The following is a 23768-nucleotide window of genomic DNA, read 5'->3' on the forward strand; positions in this document are numbered from 1 at the left end:
TCCACGGCACTCAACCAAGGGTGACACAGTGAGATTCAGTCTCAAAAAAAAAAAACCAAAACACTAAATTGGGTAAACTGTATGGTCTGTGAACTGTACCTCAATAAATTAGCAGTTCAAAAATTATAAATAAAAAAGAAACTGGAAGCCCCATGGCGTTAAGCGATTTACTCAAAGTCAAACTGCCAGTGAGTAAAAACTGGAACTGGGAACACATCCCCTAACTCCCGCATCAGAGCTCAGATCATTACTACAGATTGTCTCAGGCAACTTTGAAGGGCCAAAAAGGCTCCCTTCAGAGCTGGGAAAGCAGAAAACAGTAATATTAGCATAAGAAAAGGAAAAGTAATGTAGGTAACAACTGAAATTTCTGTTGTCAAAATTTGGCTCCAAAGTGGATTCTTGGCCTACAATTTTAACAACTACGCTACCAGAGGTTGGGACTCAGTGTAACAATACCCCTTTCTACTAAGAGCTCAATTAGAGCAGGGCACTGGATGCAGCTGCTGACTCAAAAAAGGAAAATGAGATCAGAAGAGGCGGTAGACAAAACTCATTGGTTGCTCTTCTGCGTGTCACGGGCCAATGAGTAACATACTTCAAACAAGTTATTTTATACCTGAGGATTGTGAAATCTTTTAAAGAGATCCTAAAGTACCATCCCAACATCTAATTACCTCCCAGAATTACTGTACATATGCAAGATATTGAGGTATAAAATATGAAAGTGGTGTTTCTGCAGCTGACTTCAACACAAAGACCATGGGCAGAATACAACCACCCCATTTGACTAGCATAACAATATCCCTGTTGATGTAGAAATGGAAAGTAAGCCAAGAACATACAATCACTAAAAACATTATTTTGAGGGTTTAAAAAAATGAGCTACTAAAAAAACTCAACTATTGTCAGAACATTGCTTATGCAACATTAGAACATTTTGACAGAAGGAAAGGACAACAGGAGGCAGGAAGCAGAGAAGAAATCGTGCAGGTGCCCAACTGATCCTAAGAAGAGACACACAGCTCTGCTTCTGCCTTCCACAATAAAAACAATTCTGTTGCTTGTGGCATATGAAACAAGATTTCTTCTGCCAGAAACTGAAAACAACTTACTACATGCAAATGTCAACTTGTTCCATGGAATACTACACTGGCAGTGAACAGATATAAACCTTTCAAACTAGAGTTGGGGCTGTTTGCTCACCAAGTATTTAATATCATTGGCCCATTATGGAATTCAGCTCAGTTCACACAAACTTTACCTTAAGTGGACAAAAACATCACCCTGAATTGTACACTATAAATAATAAAGGTTCTATAAAAATATCTGTCCTTAACTTCTAACAGCTTTGGTGTATGCATAATTTTAAGTTAATGCAGAGTTCTCTTAACTCACCTCCACTCAACCAACTAGCCAAAATAACCAATGCTTCCTTTTTCTCTGTAAATTAATGGATGTCCCCAGCACAAAAACTTACCCCCAACTAATTGCTACTCTCTCTTATCCTGGACACTTCTACTCCCATTTTTAAGTTGTATTTCTTACCAATAATTAATCGTTTTTTCCCAAACCTATTTATACCAATCGATATTATTATTATAGTTATATAATCTCATTAAATATCATGTAAACTGACAAAAAATTAAAAAAATAATAAAGACATGTTTCTATGAAAAACTAAGTTGAATGCTTAAAAAGACTTGCTGAAGTCAAATTATCTGTGGATGAGATAAGTGTAAAAGATTGTGGGTAGGTGGTGCCTGTGGCTCAGTGGGTAGGGCACTGGCCCCATATACTGAGAGTGGCGGGTTCAAACCCTGCCCTGGCCAAACTGCAACAAAAAAAAATCAGGCATTGTGGTGGGTGCCTGTAGTCTCAGCTATTGGGGAGGCTGAGGCAAGAGAATCACCCAAGCCCAGGAGTTGGAGGTTGCTGTGAGCTATGATGCCACAGCACTCTTCCGAGGGCGATAAAGGGAGATTCTGCCTCCCAAAAAAAAGATTGTGGGGATCATAAAAACCAAAAGGGACTCTGTATAAATACTGTTTCACAAATACCTTTAAATTCCTGTTCTGCTTTAAAAAAGCAAAACAGAACTGGAAATCAAAGGTAATGAATTATGGGTGTATTTAATGGAAACAAGATGAAGGAACTCCAATCAGGGCATGCAAAGAAAAGACCTTGGCCCTACTTCAAAATATTAACTAATGTGTTTCTTAAACAAACAATGAGGAAGGAAAAAGAAGGGAGGGGAAACCTATAGAGTAAAACAAACACTTTTTGAAAAGAAACTTCAGAGACATTAATATATTACATAGACTTTATTTAGACACTGATTCAAACAAATTAGAGATTAAAAAAAATAAAAAATATGCTTAGCCGGGCGTTGTGGCGGGCGCCTGTAGTCCCAGCTACTCGGGAGGCTGAGGCAAGAGAATCGCGTAAGCCCAAGAGTTAGAGGTTGCTGTGAGCCGTGTAACGCCACGGCACTCTACCAAGGGCGGTACAGTGAGACTCTGTCTCTACAAAAAAGAAAAAAATATGCTGAGTGCAGAGGCTCATGCCTATAATCCCAGCACTCTGGGAGGCTGACCGGGAGGATCACTTCAGCCCAGGAATTCAAGACCTGGGCAACACAGCAAGACCCTATCACTACAAAAATTTTTAAAAATTAGCCAGGCATAGTAACACATGGCCAATCAAGGTTTATTATATTACTATACTTTAATTGATGGAGGTTCATTATATTATTCTCTCTACTCTTAGGTTTGAAATTTTCCATAATAGGGCAGTACCTGTGGCTCAGGCGGTAGCACACCGGCCCCATATACCGAGGGTGGTGGGTTTGAACCCGGCTGCAGCCAAAACTACAACAAAAAAATAGCCGGGCATTGTGGTGGGCACCTGTAGTCCCAGCTACTTGGGAGGCTGAGATAAGAGAATCACCTAAGCCCAAGAGCTGGAGGTTGCTGTGAGCTGTGATGCCACAGCACTCTACCCAGGGCGACAAAGTAAGACTGTCTCTAAAAAAAAATTTTTTTTCCATAATAAACACTTTTTAAAAGATTAGTACATGAATATATATTTCTGATTTCCCTGCTTTATCAGCTTTTTCCCCAAGTAACTAAGCAAATCATAGCCCAAACTTATTGTATAAGAGGGCTTCTATTGGAGATAAAAGAACCCAAACTTATTAGATGCTCAACATGCAGGTAACTCCCCACAACAGCGGTAACCCCAATACATTCTAAGAACAATATCCCCCTGGGCCGGGCGTGATGGCTCACGCCTGTTAATGCCAGCACTCTGGGAGGCCAAGGTAGGTGAACTGGTGAACTGCTTGAACTTAGGAGTTCGAGACCAGCCTAACCAAGAGTAAGACTCCACCTCTTAAAAAAAAAAAAAAAAAAAAAAAAAGGCCAGGCATTGTGGCAGGCACCTGTAGTCCCAGCTACTCTGAAGGCTGAGGCAAGAGAATCACTTGAGCCCAGAAGTTTGTGGTTGCTGTAAGTTATGATGCCATGGCACTCAACCAAGTCAACAAAGTGAGAGGCTGTCTCTAAATAAATAAATGTTAAAAAAAAAAATAAAAACAATATCCCACATGGTCCAATTATTCTTGAAAAATCTCTTAACCCATAAGTATAGTGCATAAAGCAAATTCAAACGCAACAGGGCTGCTGTATTATCATATTCATTCACATAATTATCTCCTTCACTAGCTCCTTCACTCCCTTCTCTTTTTTTTTTTTTTTTTTTTTGTGGAGACAGAGTCTCACTGTACCGCCCTCGGGTAGAGTGCCGTGGCGTCACATGGCTCACAGCAACCTCTAACTCTTGGGCTTCCGCGATTCTCTTGCCTCAGCCTCCCGAGCAGCTGGGACTACAGGCGCCCGCCACAACGCCCGGCTATTTTTCTGTTGCAGTTTGGCCGGGGCTGGGTCCGAACCTGCCACCCTCGGCATATGGGGCCGGCGCCCTACTCACTGAGCCACAGGCGCCGCCCCCTTCTCTTTTTTTTTTGAGACAGAGTCTCACTTTGTCACCCTCAGTAGAGTGCCGGGGCGTCACAGCTCACAGCAACTTCAAACTTTTGGGCTTAAGCGATTCTCTTGCCTCAACCTCCCCAGTAGCTGGGACTACAGGCACCCAACACAACACTCAACTATCCTTTACAGACAGGGTCTGACTCTTGCTCAGGCTGGTCTTGAACTCCTGAGCTCAGGCAATCCACCCACCTCGACTTCCCAAGTGCTGGGATTACAGGTGTGAGCCACGGCCCCAGCCCTTCACTGTCTTCTAGCCATTAAAAAGAGGAAAGAACAGGGCAGTGCCTGTGGCTCAAAGGAGTAGGGTGCTGGCCCCATATACTGGAGATGGTGGGTTCAAACCTGGCCCCAGCCAAAAACTGGCAAAAAAATAAAAAAAAGAGGGAAGAACAATTTACAACCTGAAATTCTCACTCAGGTTTTCCAAATAATAGTTATTTAAAAATCGACCGGGCGTGGTGGCTCGCGCCTGTAGTCCCAGCACTGTGGGAGACCAAGGCGGGTGGATTGCCTGAGCTCAGAGGTTCGAGACCAGTATAAACAGCAGTGAGCCAGAGTAAGACCCCATCTCTACTAACATCAAGAACATCGCCAGAGGAAGAAGAAAATGAACAACAAAAAAGAGTACTTCAAACGAAGAAGAATGAACAAGGAAGTTGAAATTAAAAATTAAAAAAAATTAAAAAAAAAAAAAATCAAAGGTAAAAGCCAGACCCATTGACTTCCAACTGTAATCCCAGTGCTTTGGGAAACTGAGGCAGGAAGATCACTTGAGCCCAGAAGTTCAAGGCTGAAGTGAAGCTAGGATCTCTACCTGCACAATAGAACAAGACTCCGTGTCTCTTAACAAATAAAATTAAAATTAAAAATTAAAACGTCAGGTAATCAAGAGTCTATTTCTCATTAAACACCTTTCTTCTTCCCTCAGCAATTTCTCCAGTTCAGGTTTATGTCCCTCATGAAAGACCAAGAGAGAATGGTGACTCATAAAAAGCAAGGTACATTCACACTTATTCTTTTCGTTCCCTTCCAGGTTTGGTTCAGGAAAGACAGATTAGGCGGCTGCTATAACCCTCTTTTAACTTGAACAGTATCTATGGAACTAGGTTTAGAGATGCAGTAGGGACTTAAAAGCCATAAACCCCAAGCCAACAAAGGCAGAAAGGGAGATAGATAAGTTAAAGAGCCAGTGTGGCTGCTGTGAGACGGGCCTTTCAAAACACTGCTGGGAGGTTGGCCTTGGTGCAATCTTTCTGGAAAGCAATGTGGCAATACACATATCAGATGTCTTACAAACATGTGTTACCTTTGGCCCAGTAATTTCACTTTCAACAATCTATCCTGAGCAAAAAATCAGAAACACATCAAAGACCAGTGCACAAAAATGGTTCATCACAGCAAATTTGTAAAGTGAAAAACTAGAAAAAAACGTAAGTCATGAAATGAGTTCAAAAAATAACAATCATATCATGGAAAAGTACATGTAGATTAAAACTGATGTTTACTAGTAGTTCTTAAAGATGGAAAAATACTTACAATGATAAGAGGGGAAGGAATAAAACAATAAATCAATAGGATCTGAACTACTTAAAAATATTTAGGTAGGCTCAGCGCCTGTGGCTCAAGCAGCTAAGGCGCCAGCCATATACACCTGAGCTGGGGGGCTGGAATCTGCCCTGGGCCCACCAAACAACAATGACAGCAGCAACCAAAATATAGCCAAGGCGTTGTGGCGGGCACCTGTAGTCCCAGCTACTTGCGAAGGGGAAGCAGGAGAATCGCTTAAGCCCAGGAGTTGGAGGTTGCTGTGAGCTGTGATGCCATAGCACTCTACCCAGGGCAACAGCTTGAGGCTCTGTGTCAAAAAAATAATAATAAAAATAAAAGTAAATAAATAAATATATATATATAGAAGAAAAATATTTTACAATATTAATAACTATTGGCTGGGTGCCCATAGCTCGATGGTTACATCGTGCACCAGGGGTGGCAGGTTCAAATCCAGCCAGGGTCTGCTAAACAAAAAAAAAAAAAGAAGAAGAAGAAGAAGGCCAGGCAAGGTGACTCACGCCTATAATCCTAGCACTCTGGGAGGCCAAGGCAGGTGGATTGCTTCAATTCATGAGTTCAAGACCAGCCTGAGCAAAAGCAAGACCCTGTCTCTACCAAACATAGAAAAACTGATGCAAGAGGATTGCTTGAGCCCAAGAGTTGGAGGTTGCTGCAAGCTATGACACCACGTAACTCCACCCAGAACAATAGTTTGAGACTCTGTCTCAAAAAAAAAAAAAAAAAATTAATAACTATTGCTGCTGGGTGACAGGACTTATGAGAGATTTTTTTCTGGTGCTTAGCTATAATTTTCTGAATTTTGACCAGGCATGGTAGCTTCTGCCTTGAATTCCAGCACTTTGGGAGGCCAAGGCAGTAGACTTGCTTGAGGCCAAGAGTTTAAGACCAGTCTCGGCAACATAGCAAGAACCTGTCTCTACAAAACTTTAAAAATTAGCTAGGTATGGCGGTGTGCACCTATAGTCCCAGCTGTCAGAGGGCCTGAGCCAGGAGAACGGCTCAAGCCCAGGAGTTCCAGGTTATATAGTGAGCTATGATAATGCTACTATACCAGCCTGGGCAACATAGCAAGACCATCTGTGTTTTGCCAAATTTTTTCCATAAGCACAGACAGATATTTTTATAGTCAAAAAAATAGGACAAGGTGGTTATAGAGAACGAGTAACAACAGAAAGTGTGGTTAAGGTAAAAGAATTTGTGCTTAATACCTCTATCTTCCTTCCTCTCTCTATTAGGTTCAAGCTGCAAGCATTCAACTGCTCCTTTAACTTAACCCTTTGACTACCCTAACAAAAATAAAATCTATCTTAGGCCAGGCAATGGCTCATGCCTGTGATCCTAGCACTCTGGGAGGCCAAGGCAGGTGGATAGCTTGAGCTCACGGGTTCGAGATCAGCCTGAGCAAAAAAAAGCGAGGCCTCATCCCTACTAAAAATAGAAAAAACTGAGGCAAGAGGATCGCTTGAGCCCAAGTTGGAGGTTGCTGTGAGCTATGACGCCACGACACTCTACCCAGGGCAACAACCTGAGATTCTGTCTCATAAAAAAAATAAATAAATAAAATAAAATCTATCTTCTTGTCTTCTAGTATCAGCAGTTGCTACATTTTGCATGCAAATGATAGAACAAACATATGTTGAATTAATACACTGCATGTAAGGACCATTAAAAGTAACCCATTTAACTTTCAACTTTAGACTCAGAGGAGGCCAACATGTGACTTTTTTTGGAGACACAGTCTCACATTGTCACCTTCTGTAAGAGTGCCGTGGCATCATAACTCACAGCAACCTCAAACTTCTGGGCTTACACAATTCTCTTGCCTCAGCCTCCTGAGTAGCTGGGACTACAGGCGCCCACCACAATATCCGGGTATTTTTAGAGACGAGGTCTCGCTCTGGCTCAGGCTGGTCTCACTCGGGCTCAGGCAATCCACCCGCCTCAGCCTCTCAACTGCTAGGTTTACAGGAGTGAGCCACTGTTCCCACCCTCAAAGACGCAACATTTTTCAGTGTCTGGAATCTAAGTTCATCCAACACCAGCCACCTTCACCAGGCTGCCCAAGTTTGACCTCAATAAGATCGAAGTCACGTACCTGGGGTACACTGGTGGCGAAGCTGGTGCCACATCTGCCCTGGCCCCCAAGATTGGCCATCCCTCTAGGTCTGTCTCCAAAAAAGGTTAGTGATGACATTGCCAAGGCAACCAGTGACTGGAAGAGTCTGAGGATTACAGTGAAACTGACTATTGAAAACAGGCCTGGTTTTTAGGGGCACCTTCTGCCTTTGCCTTGATCGTCAAAGCCCTCAAGGAACCACCAAGAGACAGAAAGAAATAGAAGAACATTAAACACAAGGGAAACATCACTTTTGATGAGATTGTCAACACTGCCAGAGAGATCCAGCGGCAATCATTAGCCAGAAAACTCTCTGAAACCATTAAAGAAATCCCGGGGACTGCCCAGACTGTGGGCTGCAATGTGGATGGCCTCCACCCCCATGACATTTAGATGACATCAACAGTGGTGCAGTGGAATGCCAGCTAGTTAAAAAGTACAATGGAAAATATTTCAGTAAAAGATCATTTGACACTCCCTCCAAAAAAGTAACCCATTTTACATTAAGGGTGAACAGGTATATGAAAAAATGCTAAACATCTGTAAGTTATCAGAGAAATATAAATCAGAAAAATGAAACACAATCTCATCCCAGTTAAAAAATGTCTTTTATCAATGGGCAGCACCTGTGGCTCAGTGAGTAAGGGGCTGGCCCCATATACCAAGGGTGGTGGGTTCAAACCCGGCCCCAGCCAAACTGCAACAAAAAATAGCCCAGCACTGTGGCGGGCGCCTGTGGTCCCAGCTACTTAGGAGGCTGAGGCGAGAAAATCGCCTAAGCCCAGGAGTTGGAGGTTGCTGTGAGCTGTGACGCTACAGCACTCTACCGAGGGTGACAAAATGAAACTCTGTCTCTAAAAAAAAAAAAAAAAAAGTCTTTTATCAAAAGGCCATGAATACTGACCAGGATGTGGAGAAGTGGGAACCTACCTATGCTGTTAGTAGGAAGGTAAATTAGTGCAACACTATGGACAGAGGTTCCTCAAAAACTAAAAACAGAACTACCAGATGATCCCCCAATGCCACTGCTGGGCATATATCCAAAGAAGGGGAATTCAGTATGGGCAGTCCCTGGGTTGCAAATGAGACAGGTTCCTTATGTTTGTTCTTAAGTTGAATCTGTGTGTAAGTTGGAACATGTATATTTGCCTACTACCTGGAATAGCCTCCATTCGTAAGTGCAAGTCCAACATCAGTTGGATGTTTGTAACTGGGGAATGTCTGTATATCAAAAGATATCTGGTACCAGCGCAGTGGCTCACACCTGTGATCCTAGTACTCTGGGAGGCCAAGGCAGATGGATTGCCTGAGCTCAGGAGTTCGAGACCAGCCTGAGCCAGAGCGAGACCCCATCTCTAAAAATAGCTGGGCACTGTGCCGGGCACCTGTAGTCCTAGTTACTCAGCAAGAGAATCACTTGAGTCCAGGAGTTTGAGGTTGCTGTGAGCTATGACACCACAGCACTCGGTACCGAGGGCAACAAATGAAACTGTCTCAAAAAAATAAAAAGATATCTGCCCTCCCATATTTACTGGAACACTACTCGTTAATAGCCAAAATTTGGAATCAACCTAAGTGTCCACCAACAGATGAATAAAGAAAGAAATTGAGGTACATATACACAGTATTATAAGGAATGAAATCCTGCCATTTTGCAACAATATAGATGGAACTGGACAACATTAAGCTATTTAAGTTATGTAACCCAAGCACAAAAAGACAAATCTCACATGTTCTCACTCATTTGTAGGAGCTAAATATTAAAAACAATTGATGTCATAGAGAGAGCAGAATAATGGTTACCAGAGGCTGGTAAGGTTTGGTGCACCTGCTAACCTGATTACTGCTGAGGTTGAGGGAGGAATATTGCCTGAACCCAGGAGTTTGAGACTACAATGAACTATGATCACACCACTACATTCTAGTCTGGCTGATAAAATAAGACACTTTCTCAAAAAAAAAAAAAAAAAATACATATATATATAGTCAGTTCTTTTTTTTAATTCTTATATTTATTTACCCAACAAACATTTTCAGACACTGTACTAAGCACTAGGAATGCATATAGGAGTAAACAAGAGATTAAAATCCCTGACCTCGTATAATTTACACGAAATTATCCTATAATCCTAGCACTCAGGGAGCCCGATTGCTTGAGCTCAGGAATTTAGACCAGCCTGAGCAACAGCAAGACCCTGTCTCTATTAAAATAGAAAAACAAGCCGGGTGTTGTGGCGGGCCTCTATAGTCCCAGCTACTTGGGAGGCTAAGGCAAGAGGATCGCTTGAGTCCAGAAGTTTGAGGTTGCTATGAGCTATGATGACACCACGGCACTCAACCCCAGGGCAACAGAGTGAGACTCAAAAAAAAGAAGAAGAAGAAGAAACTATCACTGTGCCATCCTAACTAGCAATAGAAGTTAGATATTTTCTTTGCAAGTAAAATGATTTTTAGAGGGCAGCGCCTGTGGCTCAAGGAGTAGGGCGCCGGTCCCATGTGCCAGAGGTGGCGGGTTCAAACCCAGCCCTGGCCAAAAACCAAAAAAAAAAATAAATGATTTTTAGAAATTTCAAGTACATCTAAGCACTATCAGAAAGTAAACAGCATCTAGCACTTGGAAGGAACACTTTAATAAATAATTATGAAACAAGATTAAGAAACTTTGGCTGAGGTATTAGGGAGGCAGGAAGACTTAATTTCACTGATACTCCTTTGCACTTTTTCTTTTTTTTTTTTTTTTTTTGTAGAGACAGAGTCTCACTGTACCGCCCTTGGGTAGAGTGCCGTGGTGTCACACGGCTCACAGCAACCTCTTAACTCTTGGGCTTACGCGATTCTCTTGCCTCAGCATCCCGAGCAGATGGGACTACAGGCGCCCGCCACAACGCCCGGCTATTTTTTGGTTGCAGTTTGGCCGGGGCTGGGTTTGAACCCGCCACCCTCGGCATATGGGGCTGGCGCCCTATTCACTGAGCCACAGGCGCCGCCCTCCTTTGCACTTTTTCAATTTTGCACCAGCTTTCAGTTTTTGGCCCAGAGAAGACCAAGGTACAACTTTCTTCACCCATCCCAAATCTGGGTTCATCCGCCATGCACCTTATGTTCTACCCGAAAAAATTCAACGTTGGCCAGGTGTGGTGGCTCCCACCTGTAATCCTAGCACTCTGGGAGGCCAACGCGGGTGTATCACCTGAGCCCACAGGTTCAAGACCAGCCTGAGCCAGAGCAACATCTTGTCTCTAAAAATAGATGGGCATTATAGCAGGCACCTGTAGTCCCAGCTACTTGGGAGGCTGAGGCAAGAGAATCACTTGAGCCCAAGAGATTAAGGTTGCTGTGAGCTATGATGCCATGTTGCACTCTACAGAAGGCAACAAAGTGAGACTCTGTCTCAAAAAAAAAAAAAAAAATTTGGGCGGCGCCTGTGGCTCAGTGAGTAGGGCGCGGGCCCCATATGCCCAGGGTGGCGGGTTCAAACCCAGCCCCGGCCAAACTGCAACAAAAAAATAGCCGGGCGTTGTGGCGGGCGCCTGTAGTCCCAGCTGCTCGGGAGGCTGAGGCAAGAGAATGGCGTAAACCCAAGAGTTAGAGGTTGCTGTGAGCTGTGTGACGCCACGACACTCTACCAAGGGAGGTACAGTGAGACTCTGTCTCTACAAAAAAAAAAAAAAAAAAAATTTTTTTTTTTTTCAAAGTTATGTACCTGAGGTGTACCAGTAGTGAGTTGGTCCCACACCTGCCCTGGCCCCCAAGATCAGCCAGCCCCCTGGATCTATCTCCAAAAAAGGTTGGTGATGACATTGCCATGGCAACCAGTGAGTGTTAAGGGTTTGAAGATTACATTGAAGCTGATTATTCAGAATAGAAAGGCCCAGATTGTAGTGGTACCTTCTGCCTCTGCCTTGATCATCAAAGCCCTCAAGGAACCATCAAGAGACAGAAAGAAACAGAACATCAAACACAAGGGAAACATCACTTTTGATGAAATACACTGCCAGACAGATGCAGCACTGATCATTCACCAGAGAACTCTCTGGAACTATTAAAGAGATCCTGGGGACTCCCGGTCTGTGGGCTGCAATATGGATGACCTCCACCCTCATGACATCTTAGATGACATCAACAGTGGTGCAGTAAAATGCCCAGCTAGTAAAAAGGTACAAAGGAAAATATTTCAATGAGGGATCATCTGACAACCCCCCCAAAAAATCTGTGCCACATACCATCTCTTTTTATATATGTACATATGTATAGATAGATAAATATTTTTTTTTTGAGACAGAGTATCATTCCATTGCCCCAGTCTAGAGTGCTGTGGCATCACAGCCCACAACAACCTCAGATACCTGGGCTCAAATGATCCTCTTGCCTCAGCCTCTCAAGTAGCTGGGACTATAGGTGTCCATCACCATGCCCAGCTAGCTTTTCTATTTTTGGTAGAAATGAGATCTTACTCTTGCTCAGGCTAGTCTTGAACTCCTGAGCTCAAGCAATCCACCGACCTCAGCTTCCCAGAGTGCTAGGATTACAGGCATTACCTGCCACACCCAGTCCATCCATCCATATATATATATATATAATTTTTTTTTTTTTTTTTTTTTTTTGTAGAGACAGAGTCTCATTTTGTCGCCCTCGGTAGAGTGCTGTGGCATCACAGCTCACAGCAACCTCCAGCTCTTGGGCTTAGGCGATTCTCTTGCCTCAGCCTCCCAAGTAGCTGGGACTACAGGCACCCACCACAATGCCCAGCTATTTTTAGTTGCAGTTTGGCCAGGGCTGGGTTTGAACCCACCACCCTCAGTATATGGGACCAGCACCTTACTCATGAGCCACAGGCGCTGCCATCCATTTATTTTTTTATTTATTTTTATTTTTTTTTTTGTAGAGACAGAGTCTCACTTTATGGCCCTCAGTAGAGTGCCGTGGCCTCACACAGCTCACAGCAACCTCCAACTCCTGGGTTTAGGGGATTCTCTTGCCTCAGCCTCCCAAGTAGCTGGGACTACAGGCGCCTGCCACAACGCCCGGCTATTTTTTTGTTGCAATTTGGCCAGGACTGGGTTTGAACCCACCACCCTCGGCATATGGGGCCGGCGCCCTACTCACTGAGCCACAGGCGCTGCCGTCCATTTATATTTTTCATAAATAATTGTTTTAAGTTTATTGGGTAGAATAAATGAATGAAAAACTTCTTCTCCAAAAAATTCAGTCTCAAGAAATATAGGTAACTTAGGGTGGGCACAGTGGCTCACACCTATAATCCTAGCACTCTGGGCGGCCACGGCGGTGGATTGTCCTGACCTCACAGGTTCAAGACCAGCCTGAACAAGAGTGCAAACCATCTCTAAAAATAGCCAGATGTTGTAGCAGCACCTGTAGTCCCAGCTACTTGGGAGGCTGAGGCAAGAGAATCCTTTGAGCCCAAGAGTTTGAGGTTGCTTGAATTACGACACCATGGCACTCTACCAAGGGCAACAAAATGAAACTATCAAAACAAAAATAAAAAAAGAAAGAAACATAGGTAACTAACCTAAATTTTCACAGAGAATTCTTTTCAGGGAAGCTATGAGAAGTAAAGAATACTGGTAAATATGTTCTGGAATTGATAATTTTTCAGAACTTTTCAATGAAAACCTAAATTTAGTTTAAAATAACTGGCCAAAAGTATCCAACTGAGCCCATCCTGCACAGACAAGCCTAAACAGGCAAGAGGTTTGCTTCTCATTCCATCTCAATTTCTGGGAAATGTGGCTAAGTATTCAAAATCTGATTCCCATCTTTGAAGAGCCTAATTCTAAGATGAAATGAGTAGCCAGAAACTCCTCGTCTACCGTGGATCATACACCTGCTAAACAGAAACGTGTTCCTTACATAACTCCATAATGGCTTATCCAATAGTTTCGTACTAGCTTCTGGGATTCTATTCTGAACAGATCCAAAGAAGGTAATTCAGCCACGACCACTGAGGCTTCTCAAAGACACTACCTAGGCCACATATTTACCAATGATTTATTACATTAAGACAAAAGCCCATGAGGAATGTATATAATTTTCATCCTCTGGATGTTATCAGTCCTCCACAAAACAATATGACTATCCTAGGAGCAGCCAGGGACTTACTTGATAGGTGAGATCATTTACTTAGGGAACACGTATAGCTCAGACCAGAAACTAGAACCAAATTAAGAGGTTCTAGAACTACTAGATAAGTAGTTCTCTTTATCTTCACCTGTGTCATCAAGATATGTCATCTTGGTGACCAGTTCTCTTAATGAGTTATAGGATGGTACCATCCCTGAAACTGGTAATATGAAAAGTACTTTCAGGCTAGGCGCTGTGGTTCACGCCTGTAATCCTAGCACTCTGGGAGGCTGGGGCAGGTGGATTGCCTGAGCTCATAGGTTCAAGACCAGCCTGAGCAAGAGTCAGACCCCATCTCTAAAAATACCCAGGCGCTGTGGCAGGAGACAGGCCCCACTCTGGGAGGCAGGAGAATCACTTGAACCCAAGAATTTGAGGTTGCTATGAGCTATGATAACACAACACTCTACCAAAGGTGACAAAAGTGAGTCTGTTTCAGAAAAATACAAAAATAAAATAAAATAAAATAAACAAAGAAAAAAGAAAAAAGAAAGGTTCCTTCAAAGGTAGACCACAGCAGCCCAACAGAACATAAGGGTAAGTACCCATATTCCCTAGGAGTTAGCTAGATACAGCGACACAAGAAAACTATATAAGGCAAACTATTTTTACGGTCACTAAATCTGGACTTACTTGTTTCCCTTTTTCCTTCCTTGATACTGTATTTCAGTCATGCCAAGGGGACACCAAGGGGTATCTGAGTAGGAGATTTAAAGGCAAAGCAGTGGACACATACAGCACTGCAGGTATGTGGCAGTGGTGACAGGGTGACATAAGACCACAAGGTAGGTAAAATACAGCACTCCTCCCTGCTTGGAAATGCTTCCTCTTATCATAACATCTCACATTTGATTTGTCTTACCAGAGAGGATAAATATCTTAGACTTTAATTGGTAGGTATGTCTTAGTTCTCTAATAAAAGAGCAAGTGCTCAGAGGGAAAAGGCAATGTTTTCTAAGACTACAGGAGACAGGCAGAGATAAGTAGGAGTAGGGCTATCCCTGGACCTCCCGCTACCCAACTAACTACCAATAAGGCTCTGGGAAAATAAGGGTGGAGGAAGAAATTCAGAAAAAAGGCCATGAATCTAATGGATAACTGGTCTAAATTAACTTTGATAGGCCCTTAAAACCCAAGATTCTAGCGCAGTAATCCCAGCACTTGGAAGGCTGAGGCAGGTAGATTGCCTGAGCTCACAGGTTCGAAACTAGCCTAACCCAGAGCGAGACTTCATCTTTAAAAAATAGCCAGGCGTTGTGGTGGGCACCTGTAATCCCAGCTACTTGGGAGGCTGAGGCAAGAGGATCACTTGAGCCCAAGAGTTTGAGGTTGCTGTGAGCTATGACGCCACAGCACTCTACTGGGGTCTCGCCCTGGCTCAGGCTGGTCTGGAACCCATGAGCTCAGGCAATCCACCGGCCTCGGCCTCCCAAGTGGTGGGATTACAGGCGTGAGCCACGGCACCCAGTACAGCATGAGTTTTTAAAAAACTCATAAATCAGATGTCAGTGCTCTGCTTTGATACTCTCTAATGTCAACCCCGTGTTTCATAACTCCTGTTTCATACCATAAAATGGCCTAGAAGACATAGAGTCTAGGCCCTAGACAATCTGCCCCCCTGCCTAACTGTCTGGCCTCATCCCTTACCATCCTCCCCATTGTTTACTAAGGAACCACGGTGCCATGACTTTGCATCAAGCTCGTTTCTGCTACAAGGTCTTTGCACTTGCCATTCCTTCTACATGGAATGGTCTGTCTTCCCAATCTTCCCAGTCTGACTTTTTCTCATCATTCAGGTCTCAGATCAAATGTCACTACCTTGGAAAGGCCTTCCTTGACCACCCTATCTGAAACAGCATCCCTCCCCCAAACATTCTCTATTGCATTTATTTTCTTCATAGTATTCACCACTATATAAAGTTACAAGTAAGCTTCAGGAAGGTAGGTGCTTTTATTTCTCTGATTCATTGGAGTACTCCAGAGCCTAAAATGGGAGCCTGATAAAAAAAATCTGCAAGAAATAAATACGTGTTGAACAAATGAATGAAAAAGGGAAAGGTTCATCTCTGTGCAGAAATATCTTAAAGGCTTTTTTTTTTTTTCTCCACAATTACAGAGTCTCTGGTGAGAAGAGCACATATCTTTTTCTTTTCAAAGCATCCATTTTGTTCTCTTTTATGCCATGAACTAGAAAACATTAGCCAGATTGATGCTTGGAAGATGAAAACAGCACTTCTGGCACAAAAATAACTAGTCTGGGCACCTCTGGCTTGGGCCAGATCTATGACTTTCTAGGGAGCTGGCAGCAAAATCAAAATGTTAAAATAAACATCTTTGATGTTCAAAGTGTAATACTGGTATTTTGACTCTGGAGAGACTATTTCCAATCAATCTTAGCTCTTCGTAAAGTTTCAACAAAGTTTCGTAACCCCATCACAACTATATCAAAATAAACTTACGGTCATCTTTCAAAAATGACTTCTATTTTTTATTTATTTATTTTTTTATGAGCACTACAAACCAGCACAAATGACTTCTATTTTTTATTTATTTTTTTTTTTTTATGAGCACTACAAACCAGCACAAATGACTTCTATTTTTTGAAAAAATCTGGGAGATACAGTCTTCAGTGTAAAATGAAGGTGCATTACCAACACTGACTTCTAGATTGTCTAGGGACTATCTTCCTCAAATTGCATCTAATGTAAATCTTGTTTTCTTTATAACGTAATTCTCTCTTCCACTTACCAATGAGTCTTTCAATGAAGTTTTCAGCATTCTAACAGACAAAAGCATCATCTCATCTGCTCCATTAAACTCTTCCTTAAAGGTGAAAATAATGCTTTCGCTCACTGAGTTGTTTTCCTCATGGAACCACACTAAATCACACAACACATAGATCTTCCTGGCTGGTCAGTAATTGGAATGGGGTTATGGTGAGAAATGTTTTCACAGTGTAATATTTAAAGTTAAGAATCCTGACTTTGGCCTTCTAAAGTAAAACATTCCACACACAACAGCAAACGTATTACATAGGAACATCTCTACATATTCTCCACAGAAGGTAAGAGAATCTCTGGAGAAAAGACTGAACTCCAACTATTCCATCAACACAACAAAAATTGCTTACACAAAACTCAATGAAAGGGTGGCACCTGTGGCTCAAAGGAGTAGGGCGCCGGGCCCCATATACCGGAGGTGGTGGGTTCAAACCCGGCCCTGGCCAAAAAAAAAAAACACCTCACTGAAAATTCAAGGTGGCCTAAAGCAAAAGCCATTGTTAGTTTCCGTTAGACACCTCTCATAAATGTTTTTATTTTAAAAAGTTTAACTAGGGCAGCGCCTGTGGCTCAGTCGGTAAGGCGCCAGCCCCATATACCGAGAATGGCGGGTTCAAACCCGGCCCCAGCCAAACTGCAAAACCAAAACAGAGCCGGGCGTTGTGGCAGGCGCCTGTAGTCCCAGTTACTTGGGAGGCTGAGGCAAGAGAATCGCTTAAGCCCATGAGTTGGAGGTTGCTGTGAGCTGTGTGAGGCCACGGCACTCTACCGAGGGCCATAAAGTGAGACTCTGTCTCTACAAAAAAAAAAAAAAAGTTTAACTAATGAGGTTCGGTGCCTGTGGCTAAAGCGTCTAAGGTGCCAGCCACATACACCTGAGCTGGCGGGTTCGAATCCAGCTCAGCCCGCCAAACAACAAGGATGGCTGCAACCAAAAAATTAGCCGGGCGCTGTGGCAGGCGCCTGTAATCCCAGCTACTTGGGAGGCAGAGGCAGGAGAATCGCTTGAGCCCAGGAGTTGGAAGTTGTTGTGAGCTGTGATGCCACAGCACTCTACCCAGCGTGACAGCTTGAGGCTCTGTCTCAAAAAAAAAAAAAATGTTAAACTAATGAAAACTTATGCTTTAAAAATGCTAATTTGGTAAGATTTGCCAGCCCTCACCCCATAGGAATTAAACCCAACTCTCTCAAAGTGTCACCTAAAATGGTAGCAAACTACTTTTTTTCCCATCTCCTTCACATAGGACATGCAAACTTTTTTTTTTTTTTTCAACCATGATAGTGTATCATCGGGATGGCACCTACCTACAAAAAACTAATGGTCTATGCAGTCATGAACTATGCTCAAAAAGAGGGACTATTCTTTACTCATCTTTCTGACTATAGCACCTGAGGACAGTGATGACGACGACAGTCACATTACATACATCATCACATTATATCATCTTATTTCATCTTCACAACACCCAAACCTGTGAGGTAAGTATTACTCCCATCCCATTTTACAGATAAGGATATCCGAGCATGAGAAGTTAAATATCTGCCCAGGGCCCAAGATCACTCAAATATTAAGCAAGAAAGGATTCAAACCCTGGCAGTCTTATCCCGTAAGCTGAAGCTCTTACCACAAACCAGGGAAAGGCCATCTTTCATACACACGCACACATATATATGTATATATGGTCTTAAAGTATTTGATCAAAGGCTTTTATAGTCATGCATACATTAAAAATGTACATAAAACATCTCTACTTTTTGCCCCCATTGGCCCAACTAGTCAAGTTGTAATTACACACAGGCAACAGACTACAAGCAATTTGAAGGCAAAAAAACTTTTTAATCTTTTTAATATTTTACAGTGTCCCACCAGAGGAAAAAAAAAAAAGCCAGAGAATCTCAAGTTAAGGTTCTTCCAATAAAAGGAAATCAAAGCAGATAGGACAAGATAGGTAGGACAGGGTGAGCTGCTGACCAAACTATGTCACAGATGAATATTCTCTCCTGTTAACTGCTCTGCAGTGACGCTGAAAACACTGCAGTGCTGCCAGTATGAAGTCTGAGCTCATGAACGCTGTGCTGCAAAAGTAACCAACAACTATATAGGAAAATAATTCCGTTTCTCTACTGATTTTACTCAGACCCCAGTCCTAATCCAGGTTTGTGACAGTTAGAAATTGGAAAAAGGCAAGCTTAACCACTTACTGGATGGACTGCAGTAGCCTAGACAATAAATGAACTTTATTTTTGCCTCTCAGTCCTTGGAATGCGTAATAGGTGTAAGAAAGGGGAATATAATAATTATTTCTCTGATGTACAGAAAATACCTGTTATCTACCCACCTTAAGCCAATGCAAGTATCATCTGAATTAAATTGCCTGATTATACACATGGTTAGAAGAAAACCCAGACCATTCAGTGACCTACAAAAGAAAAGGGGGCAGGAGGAATCGCACACCTCAAAAAGACAGAAAAACAAATGATACCTTCTGGAAAGCGATGGGAAAAAAATAACTTTCTTTGGTTCCAACTGACCTGACTGCAGAAGTTAAGATAAACGCCGCAGTGCAATGGAAGAAAAATCTATCCACCTGAGTGAACGGAAGCAGCAGCTTCTGCAACTTCTAGTACCTATGCAGACTTCTCTGTCATTATATAACCAAACCATAGCCTTAATAGGCCATCATGCTGTATGTCAACAGCTGTTAGGTACATCTAAGCTGTCAGTATTTGAGAACTCCTTCCACAGTGGATTCAGATAAGCATGGAGCAGGCCAAAATATGCTCATGGTTCACCCAAAGCACATGACAACTCCTTGTGAATTAAGCTTCACTCATGTCATCAGAGTAATTTAAGCAGCAAAAGATGGAGCACTTATAACTATAACTAGGAAATTGCACACTGCTACAGAAACACAAATGAATGCTAGTGTGGTTCCTTCACACATGCAACTCATTGTCCAAGCCATTTCAGTCTCATTCAAGACCGAGTATTTCCATACACAGGAACTGCATAACTGCACACCACAAATGATCAAAGATAAAAACCAACATAAACAGTGACACCCATTTGTAAACAAGCCAATGTTTAAAATGCTGCAGCCCTAAAGGATACCAAGGTCTTAGAGAAAAACTATGGAAAACACACACACACATATGAAAATTAGAAAGTGGGTAGACCAGCCATAATTAGGCACTGGCTTTGCTGACTACTGAAGACAGAAATGTCTCTTTTATATATAAAGCCAAGAATCAACTGTTTGCAATTACATTTACAAAAACATTCAACCCTGTCTGTCAGTTTTTTAAATCAATATTTTGGTGTAGCCAAAGGCTGGAAATTCAAAATTCCTTAAATCAGAGACCATAAACCAGGCAGCCTTTAAGTTCAGAGTATATCTCACAGAAGTTAAAGCAAAATAATCACAGGAGCACAATGTGACTATTCGAAGAGAAGAGGAGGGGGAATAAAAGGAAATACCAAAAAGGAACAAGGCATATTGTTTGTAAATATATATTTGGCTTGTAGTAAACAGGACTGGAAACACTCAGGAGTGAGGAGATAACACCAGAATCTTGGCTCAGTCAACTCCCTCTGTGGGTATGAGGATGTCAGGGAGCCCCAGACTTCAGTATCTCCTTCAGCTCTGACCTGCAGACTTGAGGCCCTCTGATAACAACTGACAGAAAGGCAGCAGGGGGACAGCCAGAGGAAGTGAAACTGACCAATCAATCCTCCACAGCCACCCACTCTGCCACCCTGGTAAGAAGGGCCCCTGGAAGGCTTTGACAGAAAAGGGAGGCAGAAAGGAACTTCAGGTTGCAAGTGGGCAGGACAGAAGACCTAGATAAGTCACTGGTTTCTAAAAACAAGCCCCTGCCAGAAAAGCAAAAACAAGATAGGTGATGATAAACCAGAGGCCAGGCTGAAGAGGTGAGGGGAACTGATGTGGCTTTGGTAGGAAGCAGCAGCAGCTGTAAGGGTTCTTCATCCCTAGGGTTGAGGGGAAAGGCCAACTGCAGTTCCAAATGTAATGAATGACTATACTAAAAGTATTCATTCAAGGGAGATATTGACCAAGAGAAAATTGGGGAGTAAAAATGGACTTTGTGGGTTCCATCAGTACTGAAAGATTCCCCCTGATGTCTTAGATTCCAAAATCCCAGGGAAGAAAGCTACATGGAAGTACTACCCATGTTTCTTCCAAAAAAAGAATTTTATATATATACATATATGGCTTCCTAATTGACCTTGGCCAATTCCACTACTACAGCTCCCCAAATCCCTTGGGAACCAAAGGGCCCATTTGCAATCCTCTTCAGCTTACCCCCCACCACTGAAAGCCCACCTGGGTTCTACAAAGCCCACAATTCCTGACCTCCAACAACCAACAATAACCAGAGCTCAGCTCTCCCAAATTGTTTAACCCCTGATTACCTAGTGCCATCGTAACCCTGATTCTCCCACAGGGCCTCTGTTCACTGGGCCCCTTCCTGGGGACAAGCAAGGCAATTTCCCCCCTTGATTTCCCCATTCTCTTCATTGCCTCCTCCAATAATGGTGTCTTTCCTCAGGCTCCTTCTGGCACCATCTATCAGTCTTAGATGATCAGATGCGGATTCCTACCTCTGTCTTAAGGCACCCCCAGGTTGCTCAGACCTCCCAGTACCCTACAGGGCCACACACCCCCAGTCCGTGCCCCAACCGTCCTGGTTCCCCTCATAAGCTCAGGTCTGCCAGTTTACCCTTGTCTTCCCCTAACCTCCTGGTCCACGTTTCATATGCCCCTGCCCTCACTCCCTTAGGATTTCCTAATTGCTAGTTCCAGAGTCTTCTTGGCTCACACTCTCCCGAACCATGAGAGTTCAGCCCCTTCTTTCCAGTCATCCTTCTTCCAACTTTCCACACAGCCCTGAGGACCCCCACACCAAGCCTGGTTCCGCGGGTCCCGGGGTCCCGCGGCTCTGGGGCTCCCCTTCGCCTTTTGCTGCGGAGTTTCCCTTCCTCGGGTCCCCGGTGTCCCCACCTTCTCACTCTCACACACCCCGGACAGCCTGCTACCCGGCCCCGGCCCCCAACGCTCTCAACTCGCTGAGCCCTCTCGGGGCGCCCGACCCCGCAGCCTCCAGGGTCGCAGACCTCTCCCGGCCCCGCCGCACTTGGAGGGACGGTCCCACGGCGCCGGTACCTTGGCCTTGGTGACGAGGTGCGTGGCCCGCTTGACCACAGCGAAGTTGCCCTTGCCGATGGTGCGGTCCATCTCGTAGTAGCCGATGCGGGCGGGCATTGGTCCGCGGGAGGCCGGGGCCGGGGGACGCGGCGGGCCGGCCGCCGGGGACACAGCAGCGGGGGCAGCCGGGGGCCCGGGGGCGGGAGGAGGCAGCAGGCGGCCCGCCGGCCCGGCTCCCCCGGTCCCGGCCCCGGCAGCCCCGCCAGCTCCACTCGCAGCCGCCGCCGCCATCTTGTTGTGCTGTGAAACCTCCGGGGCCGCGGGGAGCCGGCTAGGGGGGAGGGGGCGGGGGGGCGGGAAAAGGAGGGGGGGCCTGACGGACGTCACTCCGGGGGGCGGAGCGCCCGCGCCGCCCGGCGCCCGGCGCCATGGCAACCGCTCGTCACGTGCCGACGCGCGTCACTGCCCGGAGCCATGGCAACCGTGACCTCACGGAGAGCTCGACCTTCCCGCGTGGGCCCGGTTCCTCGGGCGCCGGCTCCCGGGTGCCCCCCTCTGGGGAGCCCCAGCGACTTGGAAGGCGACGCAGCGTTTTTCGAGTCGGGGGTGCATGATGCCCAACCCGCAGGCAGCCCTCCGTTCCCCCTAGAATCGCCAGGGTGACCTCTACTGTGACCTGTGTCCCAGTTCAACAATCATCCAACCTCCTTAACAAAAAAAAAAATGTTTCCTCATCACCAAAAATACCAGCCTTGTCCCACTTTAGCCCTTGAGGCCACAAAGGCAGGAATAGCTACAGTATTTAAGCAACTGTAACCAAGTTAGTGCCAAGGCAGGGGAATTCTTCAGTAAAATTCCTTCCTCTTACAAAATCCAGCTCACCCTGTACAATCAATCTGATTATTACCAAATATAGGTGAATGGAGAAACTTGGATTTGCGTGTTCAAGGGCAGAGAAGTCCAAACCCGCCTTCCAGTCATTGGGGCGGGTGGGGGCCGGAGAAGGTGCGTCATTTTCCTTCCTACCACCCCCGTTTCTGAACAGTCCTACAGTTGAACGTATGTCAGGACACCCGCAGACTTTTTCTGCTGCTCTATAACCCTGATGAAGCCGTGGTACTCGTTGTCCAGTGAGCCACGTCATGTTTAAAGACGAGCAGCCCGCTAAGAAAAATAAATAAATATTAAAGTAAAAATTCCATCCTAGTGGACTAGTGACTCTCAAAGGACATTAAGGGTGGTTAAATTAATAGCTCCGGCAATAAAACTTATTTCCCTTTTTCTTCCCTCCTCTATTATCCAGCATCCCTCTTTGGCAGGCTAGAGGGGAAAGAGGGAAGATTGAGAACAAACTGATGATACAATGTTTCCTTCAGTCTAGTGCTGATCCATCTACATCTGCCTCTCTCCTAATGGTAGAGTATTAGGTCCCTGCAGGTACAATGTTAAAAACTGACACCTAAGGCATGATAACCTTTGATAAGGAGAACACATGTTTCTTTTCTTTGATCAAAGGACATTTCCTAGTGCTCTAATATCCTTTCTGAATATGAATAATGGGTAAGACAAGGATCCAACACAGGGGTCATCCCAAAATTGTCTTGGAACTATTCCCTGGTGGGTGTTCCAAATTGCCAACATAATTAACACTAATTGACTTACTAGCAAATATGGATAAAGATGAAATGGTCTCAGCTTCTTGCACTGGTTAAGCCCTTTCATCAGTTTAGCTAATACCATCCCAGATAAATGATGGAGTGTAGCCAAGGTCTCTTACCACTTCATGACCCTTACCTGCCTCTGGCAGGGACTGTAACTTTGGTGCTGCACCCCAGGGCTCCAGTTTTATCCATCACACTGGAGGTCTCAACAGAACCCTTAGCTAGGTGGTAAAGCAAAGAAAAAAATCTTTCACTTTGGATACTGCAGAAACCTGAAA

At 44.2% G+C, this 23768-nt stretch overlaps 1 protein-coding gene across 7 annotated transcripts in view; it reads right to left on the reverse strand.

Annotated features, from left to right (window-relative positions):
• The window catches only part of SIK3 (SIK family kinase 3), a 277645-nt gene extending 255496 nt beyond the window's left edge, over window positions 1-22149 (reverse strand). For 5 of the 7 annotated variants that reach the window (XM_053593246.1, XM_053593243.1, XM_053593247.1 and 2 more), the window contains exon 1: window positions 21848-22148. In XM_053593246.1, the coding sequence (XP_053449221.1) occupies window positions 21848-22120 (273 nt within the window). In that variant the 5' untranslated portion in view covers window positions 22121-22148. Of the gene's footprint in view, window positions 1-21847 lie in introns of all 7 variants that reach the window. The other 2 variants (XM_053593242.1, XM_053593241.1) reach the window with 1 other exon arrangement.
• Between the last annotated feature and the right edge of the window lie 1619 nt (window positions 22150-23768).

Source organism: Nycticebus coucang, chromosome 6 (assembly GCF_027406575.1).
Source record: "Nycticebus coucang isolate mNycCou1 chromosome 6, mNycCou1.pri, whole genome shotgun sequence".
In the NCBI taxonomy this organism is placed as follows: Eukaryota; Metazoa; Chordata; class Mammalia; order Primates; family Lorisidae; genus Nycticebus; species Nycticebus coucang.